The sequence below is a fragment of the Plectropomus leopardus genome, chromosome 19, assembly GCF_026936395.1.
Source record: "Plectropomus leopardus strain MGB_pleo_1.0 chromosome 19, ASM2693639v1, whole genome shotgun sequence".
Lineage (NCBI taxonomy): Eukaryota > Metazoa > Chordata > Actinopteri > Perciformes > Serranidae > Plectropomus > Plectropomus leopardus.
In genome coordinates this window covers 16,770,501-16,784,507 of record NC_142194.1, presented here as the reverse complement: position 1 = coordinate 16,784,507, position 14,007 = coordinate 16,770,501, and the positions used below count along the sequence as shown (strand labels likewise).

The 14,007-nt window shown below is 38.8% G+C and overlaps 1 protein-coding gene and 1 long non-coding RNA gene across 2 annotated transcripts; one reads left to right on the top strand and one right to left on the bottom strand.

Moving 5' to 3' along the window:
- Positions 1 to 876: 876 nt before the first annotated feature.
- On the bottom strand, positions 877 to 13,895 carry mmp25b (matrix metallopeptidase 25b). Its single transcript, XM_042508228.2, has 11 exons — positions 13,816 to 13,895; positions 13,596 to 13,687; positions 11,355 to 11,487; positions 11,055 to 11,199; positions 8,283 to 8,587; positions 7,925 to 8,104; positions 7,350 to 7,434; positions 7,006 to 7,088; positions 5,983 to 6,135; positions 5,185 to 5,478; positions 877 to 3,459 (listed from the first exon to the last, which is right to left on the bottom strand). The coding sequence occupies exons 2-11, from the start codon at positions 13,677 to 13,679 to the stop codon at positions 3,212 to 3,214; spliced, it is 1,710 nt and encodes a 569-aa protein (XP_042364162.1). The 5' UTR covers positions 13,680 to 13,687; positions 13,816 to 13,895; the 3' UTR covers positions 877 to 3,211.
- Positions 4,498 to 5,988, top strand: LOC148186335 (uncharacterized). The gene is made up of 3 exons (XR_015774972.1): positions 4,498 to 4,809; positions 5,196 to 5,332; positions 5,820 to 5,988. It is a non-coding gene; the product is annotated as an uncharacterized LOC148186335 (long non-coding RNA).
- Positions 13,896 to 14,007: the final 112 nt, after the last annotated feature.

Here is a 14,007-nt window from a genome sequence, read left to right as displayed (position 1 = left end):
TTAACCTTATATTTCACAAAACATTAGATGGCATAAAGGCCTGCCATCAAAGAGGGTGTACTCTTACTTCAAAGATTGCACTTTGATTTCATGTCATGTTATTTCCTCATAACTGAAATCTGTGAGGATGTTAGTGTAGTGCTTTTTGACCTCATCAAATGACGCAAGCCACTTAAGAGCTTACCTGAACATTTACCTGTTGAAATACAGAGTAAACACAACTGTCCAAACTTCCTCGAAGAACTACAATGTGCTTCAAGCAAGAGATTAAATGCTCAACTAGACGTATTGTCAATAACATATACTATGTTCAGAAGAGAAAGAAAAGATGAAGGTCTTTGAAGTGAGCGTGCACAGTTTTTCATTTTAGTGTGAAAAGGCAAAGACAGGCAAAGACATCGAAACAAGAAACAGATTTTCATTTTAAAACTCAAGCTTTCACATGTGCATCACTTAACCTTTAAATATGGTGTTTACTGTAGAATCTCAGATCAAGCCATCTGACGGGAGTCCGATGAAAAATGTGAACCAGCAGTGAGAAACAACAGACACTCATTCATCAGGCTAAACAGCCGTTAAATACTTTATCATTCCACTCCACTTCCTCCTCTATATTTTTACCACATATTTCTGAGATAATATCTCACGAGGCAGGGGGAGGGGAGGTCCTAATGAAGATACAAATCAATGATCCAGAACGGCTCATACCGGACTGTCACTGGAAAATGATCAGCATGCTCGCTATTGTAAAAACTGATCATATCATGTGAGTTATGTGGGTGCACTGTGAGATAGGTGTGTAACAAAAAAACAGCTTCTGAAGGTGCTGAGATCAGGAGGTAAAGTTTAAAGACACAACACACAAAGAGAAAACTTATATTAAGAAGTCCAACATTTTAATAATGATATATTCCAACAGTCACTTAAAATTGATCCCATTTGTTGATTTCTTGCATACAGACTTGCAGCTAGAGTGCAAATAACAATTTTATAATAGCTACATCTGACTTCACCTGAAAAAAAAACAACACATTTTAATTAAACCATAACTTTAAGCATAAAATGATTTACTGCATTACATCTGCAGAGCTTAGCTCCACCTTAGCTGGATCAAAGTGACAGAAAGTTTAAATAATCAAATGCAAGAATAAAAACATTTCTTTTTACATGATAAGTAATTATATCTGTAAAAAAGAAATGAAATGTGAAAAAAAACAAAGTTTAAATGTGTTTGATTGTTACAACAGCTACATCTGTGAAGTCATTTTGCAATCTTTAGTCTTCATCCATTTTTTTTAAAGTCATTAACATCTCCTGAATAGAAAACTATGTAAGTATGAAGAGTTAAGGAATCAAATACTGATATAATTTTCTTTCTTATTTTACAGATAATGTTACTAATTATCTTTTGTGCATGGACTAATACCGACTCAGTTTGAGTTCCACAATAATCTTGTTTGAATGTGTTATGCATCTGTACATTTGCTATTTCATTGCTCATCACATAGGTTGGTTGTCCTTTAATTTGATTAATTTGAAGGAGTACATTGATTGTAAGGAACAAAACATTTCCTGGGAACAAGCTTTCTCAAGTTTAAAAAGGACTAGTGAGTACCCATCGCACTCACTCTCATTCAGCTTTCTTAGGGTGAAAGGTCAAGGAACCCCCCTTACCCTCACTGAAATTTAGCCAAGATTTGGAGCATTATTTAGCCCTGTTAATGGCAAACTATGCCAACACAGTTGGTACAAATGGATGCTTTCGGTTTTTTAAAGTTTCACAAGATACCCCTCCCTTTGTGTTAGTTAGCCTGGTAAAACTATTCTGATGACTTGAGCTCAACATTCTGTTTCTCTCTGTATCAGTCTGGACTTACTACCACCCCAAACACCTTCCAGAGCACAAAATCAGGCCGGGCCAATCAGGCATCCCCACTATGGCTGAAAATATAGGCAGCAAATCAGGGACTACATTATAGGTGATGATGTGGCATGAAGGCAGCTGCTTGCAGAACAGTAATGGCTGCTCCTGGAGCAAAAGTGCTAACTCTAACATTAGCAGAGTAAACGCGCAATAAGTGAAGTTAATTCAGTGATAGAGTTGATTACAACAATTAAACAAGAGCAAGAGGATGCAGTCGCAGAGATTTGGCAAAAGCTTGATTTATCAACTGGCTCTGCTGGTGGTGAAGAAGATGTTCCCCGGTACAAATCCATGTTCATTGTTGTTTCACCGCTTACAATGTATTTGTGTAGAGGAGGCGAGTTCTAACGTCGGGATTGGCTGAAGATGTTTGTCTTCCAAAACCATTACTGAGAGTATTTTGGGCGGCAGAGAGTTTAAAATGACAAAGGAAAAGAAACAGAATATTGAGCTCATGTTGTCAGGATGGTTTTCCCAGGTGACTGCCATTGCCCTTTGTGCTGAGCTTGACTGAGTTCCTGTTCGGTGCTTTGAACTCTTACCAAGTAAACGACTGATTGCTTTTAACTGAGTCCACATCTCCGTTGGCAGAACCGATGCAATAACTCTTTTAATAAGCATAAACATTTTATCCGCTCAACTTTCAAGAAAAAGTTATTTTTTCTTCTTGCTCATCCCAGTGTCCATGAGTAAAAGTTATGTACAACATAAGGCTGTAAAACAAACGGGGCAACAACAAACCACAACACAATCTGCAAGTTTATTTTACCATATTTCTCTTTGTACTGCATATCTTTAAAAATCTGCTTTGAATTTTAAAAAATGACCTTTGATAAAGAATCTGACTGTGGCACTTCAGTGTTTTTGTGTGGTCTGTTTATTGTCCAAACACTAGGTGTTTGGGTAAGGCCCCATTATGAGGGAGTAGCCCTCAGTGTCACATTTCCATGCATTCTCCTATAGAGGCTCTACAAAATTCAATACTTAGTTTCGAAAAAGGAGGGGTTGAAATTCAATAGCTAGATGTAGGGAGGACACAAAATGTACTCTTTTCACGGTCAGCAATATGCTCTGATAAGGTAAATTATTTACAGTAATACAGGCCTTATGCTAAAGTAAAAGGCAGATATTTAACATTTTTATGACACTAGGGTGTAACTTGAAACCAGCTTGTGGGTTGTAATGTACTGTGAGTGTTTGATTATTTAAAGAGCCTCTATTACCCTCCATTAGAATAAGGGAAGTGATACAAAAACAGCCTGCCTCCACTACTAGAAACTCTGGTATCTATTTTCTAATCAATTCGTAAATGACCAATAAAACAGAGATCAGGAGGACACAGCTGCCTCTTAAAAATGATGAAGATCCCTTCAAGTCACAGTTGCACTGCTTTGGGATTTTAGGAGTGGAGGTTGCAGGCGGAGCTGGACATCTGAGCCAGTCCACAGCAGTGGATTTAGGAATGACGACCTCCTGGTTCAGCCCTCCATTCTTTAGCACCCAGTAAAGGTTGTCCTTGAAGAAGTAGGCATCTCCTAAAGAGCAGCAGATACAGTGTGACTCGCAAATCTTTTTTTTTCCTCATCTCACAATGAATAAAACAGCCTGATAACTCAAATACTTCACTGCTCTTGTTGGCACATTGCTATATTTGTTAGTGCATCACCGCCACCAATTGTTGATCAGCAGAATAGTGTGAAGATGTGAATCATGCTGTCTGTGTGAATAAATAGGAAGCCACTTGTAAAAAAAAAAAAAAAAACATGGCTCCATTATGCTACTATGTGGTAAAAATGTTTTTTTTTTTTTTTTTTAAATCTACAGAGTCACTTTATTAAGCAGGGGATCTGGATACTTTCTTCACCACTGCACAAATAGTAATGAAATACATTGTTCTTTTCCATGCTATGACACCTCATACCTTCCATATCAGAATGTCATCACCCTAAAAACAAACTCTGTTATGGTTTTGTTTATTTATCCAGCCTGGGTGGCAGACATTCACGACATATTTATGCCTCCGAACCAAGGCTGGGTATTGGAAGTCATTACCTTTAGAGGATAAACTGAAATAACCTGGGACAAGTAGGGTTGAACCTTCTCATGCCTAACAATGTCTGCATTTGATTGGCATCTGGTGGCATTTTAAACAAGTGAATGTTTCTATTGGCATTATAGATACCTATGGAAGCCGAGGCCGGCCATTAATGATTTTTAATTTTTAATTTTTTAATCATATTGAGATTATGAGTTAATAATTTGGCTATCCTGAGAAAACAAGCCTTGTCATCTCATGATCATGAAATTAACCCGTTATCACGAGAAAACCGAAGGTTGTTTTATTTTGTTATTTTGAAAAAAAGGTTGTTTTGTCTTTCTGTCTTGATTATTGATATAATTATTATTATTATTATTATTATTATTATTATTATTATTATTATTATTATTATTATTATTATTATTATTATTATCATATTGTTTATTGAAAACAAATATATCAATGCACACAAGAGGACACTGTTATGACCTTTTTGAAACATCTCGTTATCTTGAAATAAAAAAGCTCCTTTTCTTGAGCAGGGGAGTGTCTAGGGCAGTGGTCTGGGGTGGCACAGGTCACCCCTAAAATCTGATCGGCCACCCCGGGTGATACCCCGTAATGATTGGCTATCTGCCCAGTCAGTTTCAACTGTTCAATGAATAATACTGAATTTTTGTTTATAGCTGCAATTCAGTGTTAATCCTGAGAGGCAGCAGTGTGCTTGAGTAGTGTCTAGACTGCCAAATAGCCACAAGAGGAAGATGACCTGTTTGGCTTTGGAGTAGAGCTGCCATAAACTTCAGTAATTCCATTTGTTTGGTGTCACTCTGTTGTGGTGTGATTGGTAAGTATATTTATCTTTTAAACTAGATTGCAAACAGGAATGCAAGACACTGCAGTGTTAGTAAATAAAGTAGATATGGGTAGTTAAGACAGAAATGGTAAATTAATGCTATACGGACATGCCTGCAGTAGAGGTGGTACTTCATGCCACCACTGAAAATTTCAGTGCCCCACTTGGGTCACCCGAGTAAAAAAAGTCTGGACACAGCAATGTTTGTGCGATAACAAAGTAATCAACTTGTAATCTTGAGATAACGGAGTTAAAAAAAAGGTATCAAATAAAGTAATATATTGGTATTATTTTAAGTGTACTGGTATTTATACTGGTATCATTTTTTTTAACTAAAACCCAGCCCTGCTCTGAACACAATGTTACCTTCTCCCCAGCTGATGATGTCATCCATGTGGGTGGGCACTCCTCCCCAAAGGCTGTTGTCCCGTGGGTAGCCTGGCTCCAGCTGCCTGGTCACCTGTTCACCCCTACGGCCCTCGTCAAACCGCCAAAACTCCCCGCTGCTGAACAGGTAGGTCTTGCCATTGTGGGCCCAGATGAAGGCTGCATCTACCCTCTCCACCAGCTGCCCGCTTCTTGTCCTCATGCCCCATTCGGAGAGGGGCCGAGGGTAGCCGCTCATAGCAACCGTGTCCTTGAAGACCCAGTACTGAGGTCCTGGACACATAGTGGAAAGTGTGAGGATTCAGAATTTATTTGTGCAAACTGGAGTCAAAGAGAAGTTTGTAATGTTTAAAGTCATCTGTAAATATTACCATGCACAGTTGATGATTCACTAGATCAACGTAATTATAGAATACTATTTTTTGTGGATATTTATTTAAAGTTTATTGTAAAAATTAAATAAATCCCCTGGCTACAAATTTCTTGTCTTAACGTGACAAAAACTAGGAAGATGTTTTCAGGTTTCTTTCAAGTGTGTTTGTTATTGCAATGCAATGTGTTTAATATTTGTGCTGTTTTGAGATTATTAGTTTATTGACGCTCTTGTTCTGCAGGGACCTTGCTCACATTTCACCTTTCGTCAAAACCACCACATTAAAAATAACATACAAGATGTGAGAAAGAACCAACTGCATTCACACCTTTAACCACTGACTCAGACTTGTCAGAAAATAGATTCAGCAAAACCACACAAGAGCGCATAATTTTCTTTCTCACCGATAAAGAAGATGATCCTGCTGTCACTCTTCCTCTCATACACGGCATCAATTTTGTTGGTTCCTGGCGGGAGGCCAATCCAGAAGTTTTTGATCTGAGCCGGATTAAGGGACACCAAAGATCCATCCCGCTTAGTTCTCCAGAAGTGTGCACCTTTCCAAGAAAGAGAGTAACATGAACAATGTAGACATGGGCAGATTATGAGACAATGGGTCTGTGGGCAAAGACACATAAAAGCCACCACAACATCTCCTATGTCGGACTGGAAACACGCACAGAGTTTGTGGTGATTTTGCCTCTTTTTAGTTGTTGTTGTTGTAGTCATTGTGTGTCTGCAAAGTCAGTTTGTGTCTAATTGTAGTCATTTTTAGTCTCTTTAGGGTAAGTTTGTGGCTTTTCTGTTTGCTTCATGCCTTTTTATAATAATTTTGTGTTTCTCTTTGTTATTTTGCCCCTAGTTGTACTTATTTTGTGTCTCTTTGTGGTCATTTAATGTTTTTCTGGTTGTTTTGTATGTCTTTGTAGTCATTTTGTGTCTCTTTATGTCTGTTTTTCCCTTTTGTAGTTATTTTGTGTCTTTTTGAAGTAATATTGTGTCTTTTTGAGGTATTTTTGTGTCTTTTCTGGTCATTTGCGACTCTTTGTAGTCATAATCTGTCTCTTCATGTTTGTTTTGCCCCATTTGTAGTTATTTTGTGTCTCAGAGATCATTTTCAGTCCATTTTAAGTCATTTTGTGGCTCTTTTTTTCTCCTTTTGGTCATTTTGTTTGAGCCTGTTGGCAGTTGCTTTGCATCTCTTTGGGGTCTTTTGAAGTCTTTTCCTGCTTGGTACATGTTAATATGAGTGACATTTTGCAGGCGAAGGCCAGGGGAGGCCCTGACACTGTGATGTGCTGGTCCGGTGCCCAGAAGGCCCGTTTAAAAATCCATCCGTGAATGTAGAAATGATTTGGGAGATTTTGAAGTACATTTTTCTTTGAGTGAAATATCTATTTTGTGCATTCTTGAGGATTTCTTCTTACCTTTGAAAAAGAAGACCTCTCCTCTTATATTTGCCACTGCATCAAAACCTCCCTGACAGCGCTCGTGGAATGAGGGGTCAGACCTAAGACAAAAATGTTTAGTCAAATTATATTTCACAGGATGCAGTTTGATAAAGATTCACTAGAGGGTACAACAAGTCCAAACATTGTCACAGTGAGGATCAATCAGAAAGCTTTTATCTGCATCCACTGTTCTTAAATTACTCATCATCATTCATGAGTACACTGAGTGCATAGGGAGAATATTCATAGTTTGTAAATGCAAATGATAAGTGCTTATTGTCTGGATGGATGTACAGTGGTTTTCCTCTGGCTTTACTCACGGCTGTGTTGGCCTTGGAGGAGGTGGGCTGGGCAGGCGTGGGTTGACAGGATCACCACCTCCTGGTGGTCTGCCATCCTTCACACCTACAACAGAATGGTGACAGCAGACAACATTGAAGAAGCAGTGAAAGCTGATGACAGCATTAGAAAAATTGTGCAAACGACCCACATTCTCCTCAGTGGCCAGGGGAGTTTTACAAACAGGATGCAAATGCTTTTGTAACAAGGAAGGAAACTGTTGAAATCCCCTTTGAGTGTGAGTGCACCTTTACATACATTATTACCAAACAAATACAGTATCTTTATCAGAGGGCAGTTTCTGGCCCCTTGATTGGATATTTATGGCTTTTTATAATGTTGTGGATAACATAATACTCTATTTTTTTTATTTAATTGTAATTTGTTATTAAAGCCATCCTCACATAGACAACAATGAACAGTTGTCTACTAGGGCGACTTCTGCATTTTTGGAGAAAATCACAAACCAGTGGTCATGTTTATATGGACATTATGCGATTTTTGCCACTATAATAAATGTAAAAATCCCAGGCACTCTATCCAACTGGTTACTGACCATAAAGCTGTTGGATGGCCAGCTTGTCGTCCAGGGCCAGCTGGAAGTTGGGGATATCTCCCACAGGACCCTGGTAATACGGTCTCATGATGGACGGATCAGAGGAGGAATGGGACAGGCCGAGAGCGTGGCCAAACTCGTGCACTGCAACTGTGAACAAGTCTGTGGTGCTGCTCTGACCTGGGGAGGTGTGAAGAAGAAGTGTTACTGGATCACATAAACAACCATGATTTGATGTCACTGAATAAGTAGTCTGCTTTTCTTCTTTTGCTCAAAGATTCCTTTTTTTTATTACTATACGTCGGTAGACTAACAACATCTAACAACATCATCCATCAAGATTTCTATCAGTCAGTACCTCCATAGCTCCAGATCTCATGATCGTCAAAGTGTGTGTCACCCGCCACTTCATCCCTGCCAGGGAAGAAGGCGTGGGCCAGGGTGCCACCCTGCCCGTCAAAAGGGTACCCGTCGTCGTGAAGCAAGCGGGCAAAAGTCACTCTGATGTCGCCTCCGGTTGCCGCCCCCCTGCTGTCAATCTTCAGCTGACGGAAAGTCAAGGGGGCCGCATCACTCCAGGCTTTGAAGGCGTAAGTCAGGATGCTGTCCACTAAAGTGTTAGGCAGGCCGGGTGAGAGGGAGGGCGATGGGTAGCTGTGGACACTGAAGACAAGGAGAGATTTTTTATTATTTAACAACATTGTAGACGGACCTATTCACTGTGCATTGTTTTATTTTGTTCTAATAATTTGACCCTTTTTTTGTTTATTACCAAATTCCGTATGCAATTCAATAAAACCAATCAATCAATCATTGTGTTTTAGATAAAATTTCCACAATTTTTTGTTGGATTTTCTGCTCATATTGTTCCTTTGTGGCTTTTCTGGTGATTGTTTCTGCCTGTTTGCCTGCCCACCTGGTATTCATCTCATCTGCCTGTAAGCCTGTTACCTTTAATCAAACTGTCTTTTCTGAGTCCACCTTCCTGCTGTTCTGCTTTTGGGACATCCCTGCTTGAACTGCTTCGATAAGCTTTAACAGACAAATGCTCATCTTTGTAGCAAATCAGCCTGTTGTGCAGCCTTTGGGGCCAATCATGCCAAGACACATTGCTAGAAAAGAGCTGCCAGCAAAATCCTTGTTTCCCTACGGTACAGCGCACCTGTTGGGTGCTTCTTTCTTGCTGCTGCAAGACACATTTTTCTGGCAGTTTTTGGGTGGGCATATAAGCTAAAATATTTTCATCTTTTCAGGTCAAGGTGTGAAATCGCACTGTTCTTAAGTGTCACTTTTGGCCAAGTGCAAGCAGCCCCAGCCCACAGGCGCTCCCAGCTGTTTTTCTGGATGCGCTTCAATGCGTTTTTGGAGCGGTCGCACCTGGCATGATGCACCTTGGTGTGATTGGCCCCTTAAGCATCTCTATAAGACGCACTGGAATTTCAGCTACTCCAGTGTAAACTGTCCATGGCAACACCTGACGATTAGTCCGACTGATGTTATATAAAGAATAAGAGACTCCTTGTAGGGCAGAGGGCAGAGGGGAGGGGAGGTGTATGGTCAGACAAAACTGGACTTTCAGCCAGGAGATCACACTTCGTGTCCATTTTAAAACCAAAAGTCAGTGTTGTTGTAACATTAGGCATCTTATGTTTGGTAGTCACGTACTGATATCACTCACATGTGACATCTTTGCATCCTGTTATGCATTTGTTTTAACTCAAAACATGATCTTTTTTCCCACCGCGCTGAGCAGTTTTGTTGCTAAACCTAACCAATCATTTTACAACATTAACCACATGTTACAGTGTGTTTCAGGTGTGTGAAACTGTTCTTGATGACTTCACAGGAGAAAAAAGAACGCTAATAAAACGGTTCAGTATTTGGCTGCGTCCATTTTTAAAAACATTTTTTTACTTTTTATTTTTTTGTATAAGGTGCAATATTTTCCGTATTTAATTTTGAAATAATCCAAAGTGTTCATATTAGATTGCATTGTTTTGTAATTCAATTAACTAATGACAAAAATTTCCATGTGTTTTGTAGTTAGTAACTAACCTCATTTCGAAGTAATCTGACCCGACTCTGTCAACAAATGTTGACCATGTAGCCTAAACCTGATAAAGAGTACAGTACAGTACAAATACAGAGCTGCATTTTTGTCTAAATGTTATTACAACACATCAGTGACTGGATTACACAGGGTGACATGCCACATTCATAACTATGAACATGGGCATTGTAGTTTATTTTAAATTGATTCTGCACACATTCTGTTTTTGTGTGTAACTTCTGTATTAATCCGCAGCTGGAAATAGCTCCTTTCCCCAGAAAATGCACTATTTACTCCTGTTTGAGTAATGTTTGGTAAAAACTTAACTGCCCAGCTTTTTAAGGAAATTCATGAGCCCTTATTAAAATGAAACTATTTACGTGGCCAAATGTTTTTCATCTTTAGAAGGGACTGAGTGCCACAGACAAGACAGTGACAAGAAGTTAAGAGATAGCACTTTTTACCAAAAGAAAAATACAGACTAACTTAAGCCTTGTTTTAATTTACAATTTTAAATCCTATTTAAATGTTTTGTCGTTTTTCCTAATGCCATTCACTTAAGACATTATTTATGTCTTATGTGAAGGACTTTGAATTGCCTTGTAGTTGATGTTGTTATTGTTTTTAACATACAACCAAAAATCCATCCTTCTATTTTTTCCTTGTATACTGAAAAGTACTAATTTGACCATAACTTAAGAATTCACAAATGTACAATGGGCATGCAGCTCTAACATGCCCATAGCTAAATTTGTGGAAGCAATACAAACATTTTGTATCTACTTGTGTCTATATTTGTTAGGATAGATTGTTGTACTAACACACAAGTTTCCAGTTTTTGATATAATCTTGTAAGTAGAGACACAAAAAAGCTGAAACACTACTGATAAGCTTGTGTGACTCCTCAAATAATTTAATTAAATTTGCTTTTGTTGAACTGTATTTAAATCTTGTTTGGCACCCAATTTTCATCTGTAACTTTATAAAGAAAAATCTGAAGCAGTTGTGGGCGATGCATGTGGCTCTGTGATTCATACAGGGATGAGAAAAAGCCACAATGTAACATGACAGGAAACACACCTCCATGTGAGGTCAGTCTTATGCCACTTTAGGCCTGACAGGGCGTATCTCCTCCTCCTCCTCCTCCTCTTCAGCATGTCCTCACTTCCAACGATGTCGGGGAGAGAGCAACGAGGCGTAGACATGAGCTTGAGAGTTTCATTGTCTGGAAGAGAAGTTGATCACATAGTGTATAATGAAACTAAAGAGCAGATTACAGGAAGTTTGAGACCTCATGTGAACCCGGACATGTGAAGTCTTAAATATATAAATATTTCTATCATATATTGTACTGATAGATCCAAGTTGAGAGGTTCTTACCGAGCTGCCCCGTTTCTGGGACCCCGCCAAATCTCTGCATGACACGAATGGCTTTCTCCATCCCCTCTTTGGTCTGCAGTTTACTTGTGCGTGGGTCAGGAGGAGGAAGGTAGCCATACCTGCTTAACCAATCCTGCACAAAAAAACCCCCAAGAAAACAGAAAAAATGTGTTGTCTCATAAAATGATGACCACAGCACAGGATGATTGGCCAGAACAAAATAAAACATGGATTTCCTTTAATGGTGAATTATTTCTCGAAAATACACCAGCAAAATAACCTAATGTCAGTTAGTCATGACATGTTCCCTTGAATTCATGATTTTTTTTTTTTAACTTATCAATGCTCTCTTCAAAGCCAGACTTCAGTGACTTGGATTAGACTTTACTAGTTGTGTGAGAGTCAAGCGGCAACCTCCTGGGCTGAAAAATGAAGCTCCAAAAATTGACGTTCCTTGACTGGTGACTTGAGGCCTGTCAGTCCTCATAGACCCTCAAAATACCCAACTTTACAACAGAAATAAACAGGTTTTAGTTTTTGGTCTCTATAGCTAATTTTGACTTTCATGACTTGAAAGGGGGTTGAATTTTTTATCAACTCACATGTTTCCATTCTGTTCTGCATGACCAATTGGCATAAAAGTGGTCATTTTTCAGACAAAGTATTCCTTTAATGTATCAATTAAGTCAGTCCGAACCACTGTGAACCAACAATTTCACTGAAATCCATCTTTTACATGAGTCAACTTAAAGATTACGGGCAAAAGCTGATGTCACAGAGGATATTCATTACTATAGATCAGAACTATGATCATCTCACTGCATTGTGTCAGCTTTTTCCTCATTAATATTTTATCATCCTGTTTATGTTGAGTGAGATGCTTAAGAACAGCATACAACTGACAGTTTGCGTACCGCAAGTTCTGTTCAGAATAACTGAACAGAGGGTGGAACGCAGGTGGAATGAACTGATAAATCTGGTGTGGTATCTCTGTCAAAACGGGCAAAATCTGTTTCTGAGATGGTTGTGAAACCTCCGCTTCCTCCTGCTTCACAACCACCTTTCTACTGTAGTTGCAGTTCAAGGGTTTTGCCTCACTTGCCAAGAGATGTCTTTTGGTGGTTATACACTGCAAGAAATGTCCACATTAAGTAGCAAAATTTTCTCCAAAATACTTACATTTTATTTCCAAAAATAAACAATCAGCATTTTTAACTGACAATATTTTTGAAATACTCAAGTCATCTTACTACGAACAAGCTGTATTATTTCACCTGGGAGCTTCTTTGACTCTATGCAGACTTTAATGCAAGTAGAGACGCAGACAGCTGCAGCATCATACAGGATGCAGTATAAATATGGCAATTGTTATGGTGACAGAAGTGAAACTCTTATTTCTCATACACATGACACACTGACGTTCATTCATGCGAAGTTGCGCAAAAAAAAAAAAAAAGCAGTATATATGTTGTTTTTTGAGGAACTGGACATAGGAAGCTTGCAGATTTCCAGAATATGTTGCCTACCATGGTTCAAAATACTTGGTAATCACTGAAAATGTGCATCATCTTATTGTATTGTCTTGAATACAGCGTGAATTCTCAGTACACTGCAAAAATTAATAGTAACCACCTAGTGTTTAAATTTTACTTTTACTTATGTCTACTTTTTCCTGAAAATAGGCATAAAAAATAGTCTAAATGCACTACAGAATATGGATCTAATGTATTGTCTGTCTTTCTTTCATTTTAAAACCCTCATGAGTCATGTGGAAACTTCCTGTGCACCTCTTTGCCATATTTTACTGGCTCTATACGATGCTCTACTTCAAATATTAATCAGAGAGACATCGGCATACGCCTGGTGCACCTCACACATTTAAATAATAACATATGCAGGTAAGTATACAATGGGATATTTCCCCCAAATCTGGCGATGGTTTAAAGAAATCATCCTCACTGTTTGTATTTTAAGTATCATTAAACTGACATGATTTAAAATGATTCTTTAGCACAAAATTTAAAATGTAATAATAAAACCTAGAATCACACCAAATAATAAATATGATATAGAAAAACATGTTGCTTCATTAGAAAATTAAACAATAATGAGGCCAAGTAGCACTAAATCACACAAAATACTTACATAACGAATCAATAATTGAAAAGCAGTTACACACACTGAACAGTTGTAGTATAATTTTTTTTTCTCACTTTTTTTTTTTTTTTTTTTTTTACTCACCACTGCTCTACTGAACTGATCAGGCACAGCTGATGTGTTTCCCGTTAAGGTCAGAAGCATCAACAGCAGAAGACCCAACTCCATCCCCGTCACTGCAAAAAAACGCTCCATCATTATCACAACATTTGGAGGAAAACTGAGACATGTCTTGTTTCTAACTGCATCAGTTTCCTCCAAACCATCCCAACAAACAGCCAACAGCAACTGAAACAAAGCTCACCGTTGTTTCTCCTCTGAAGCTTCAGGCTCTCTCGGGACTAGGCTGGGCTGATCGATCAGTAACTCTGTGCTGCTCTGCCCTCCCCCCCTCCGTCCCCCCCTCCGTCCCTCCCTCACAGCACAGTCTCGCTGGCTGTGGTTTATCTTTTTTTTTTATCCGCGTGCACCATACAGATGTTTGAAGGGGGGAGCA

Excerpts from the sequence above, each read along its gene's own strand:
- mmp25b (XM_042508228.2), bottom strand. The coding sequence starts at position 13,679 with ATGGAGTTGGGTCTTCTGCTGTTGATGCTTCTGACCTTAACGGGAAAC. Across the intron at positions 11,488-13,595 it reads ATCAGTTCAGTAGAGCAGTG|GATTGGTTAAGCAGGTATGG; the intron begins GTGAGTAAAAAA and ends TTTTTTGTGCAG. Across the intron at positions 6,136-7,005 it reads AGAGGTCTTCTTTTTCAAAG|GTGCACACTTCTGGAGAACT; the intron begins GTAAGAAGAAAT and ends TTTCTTGGAAAG.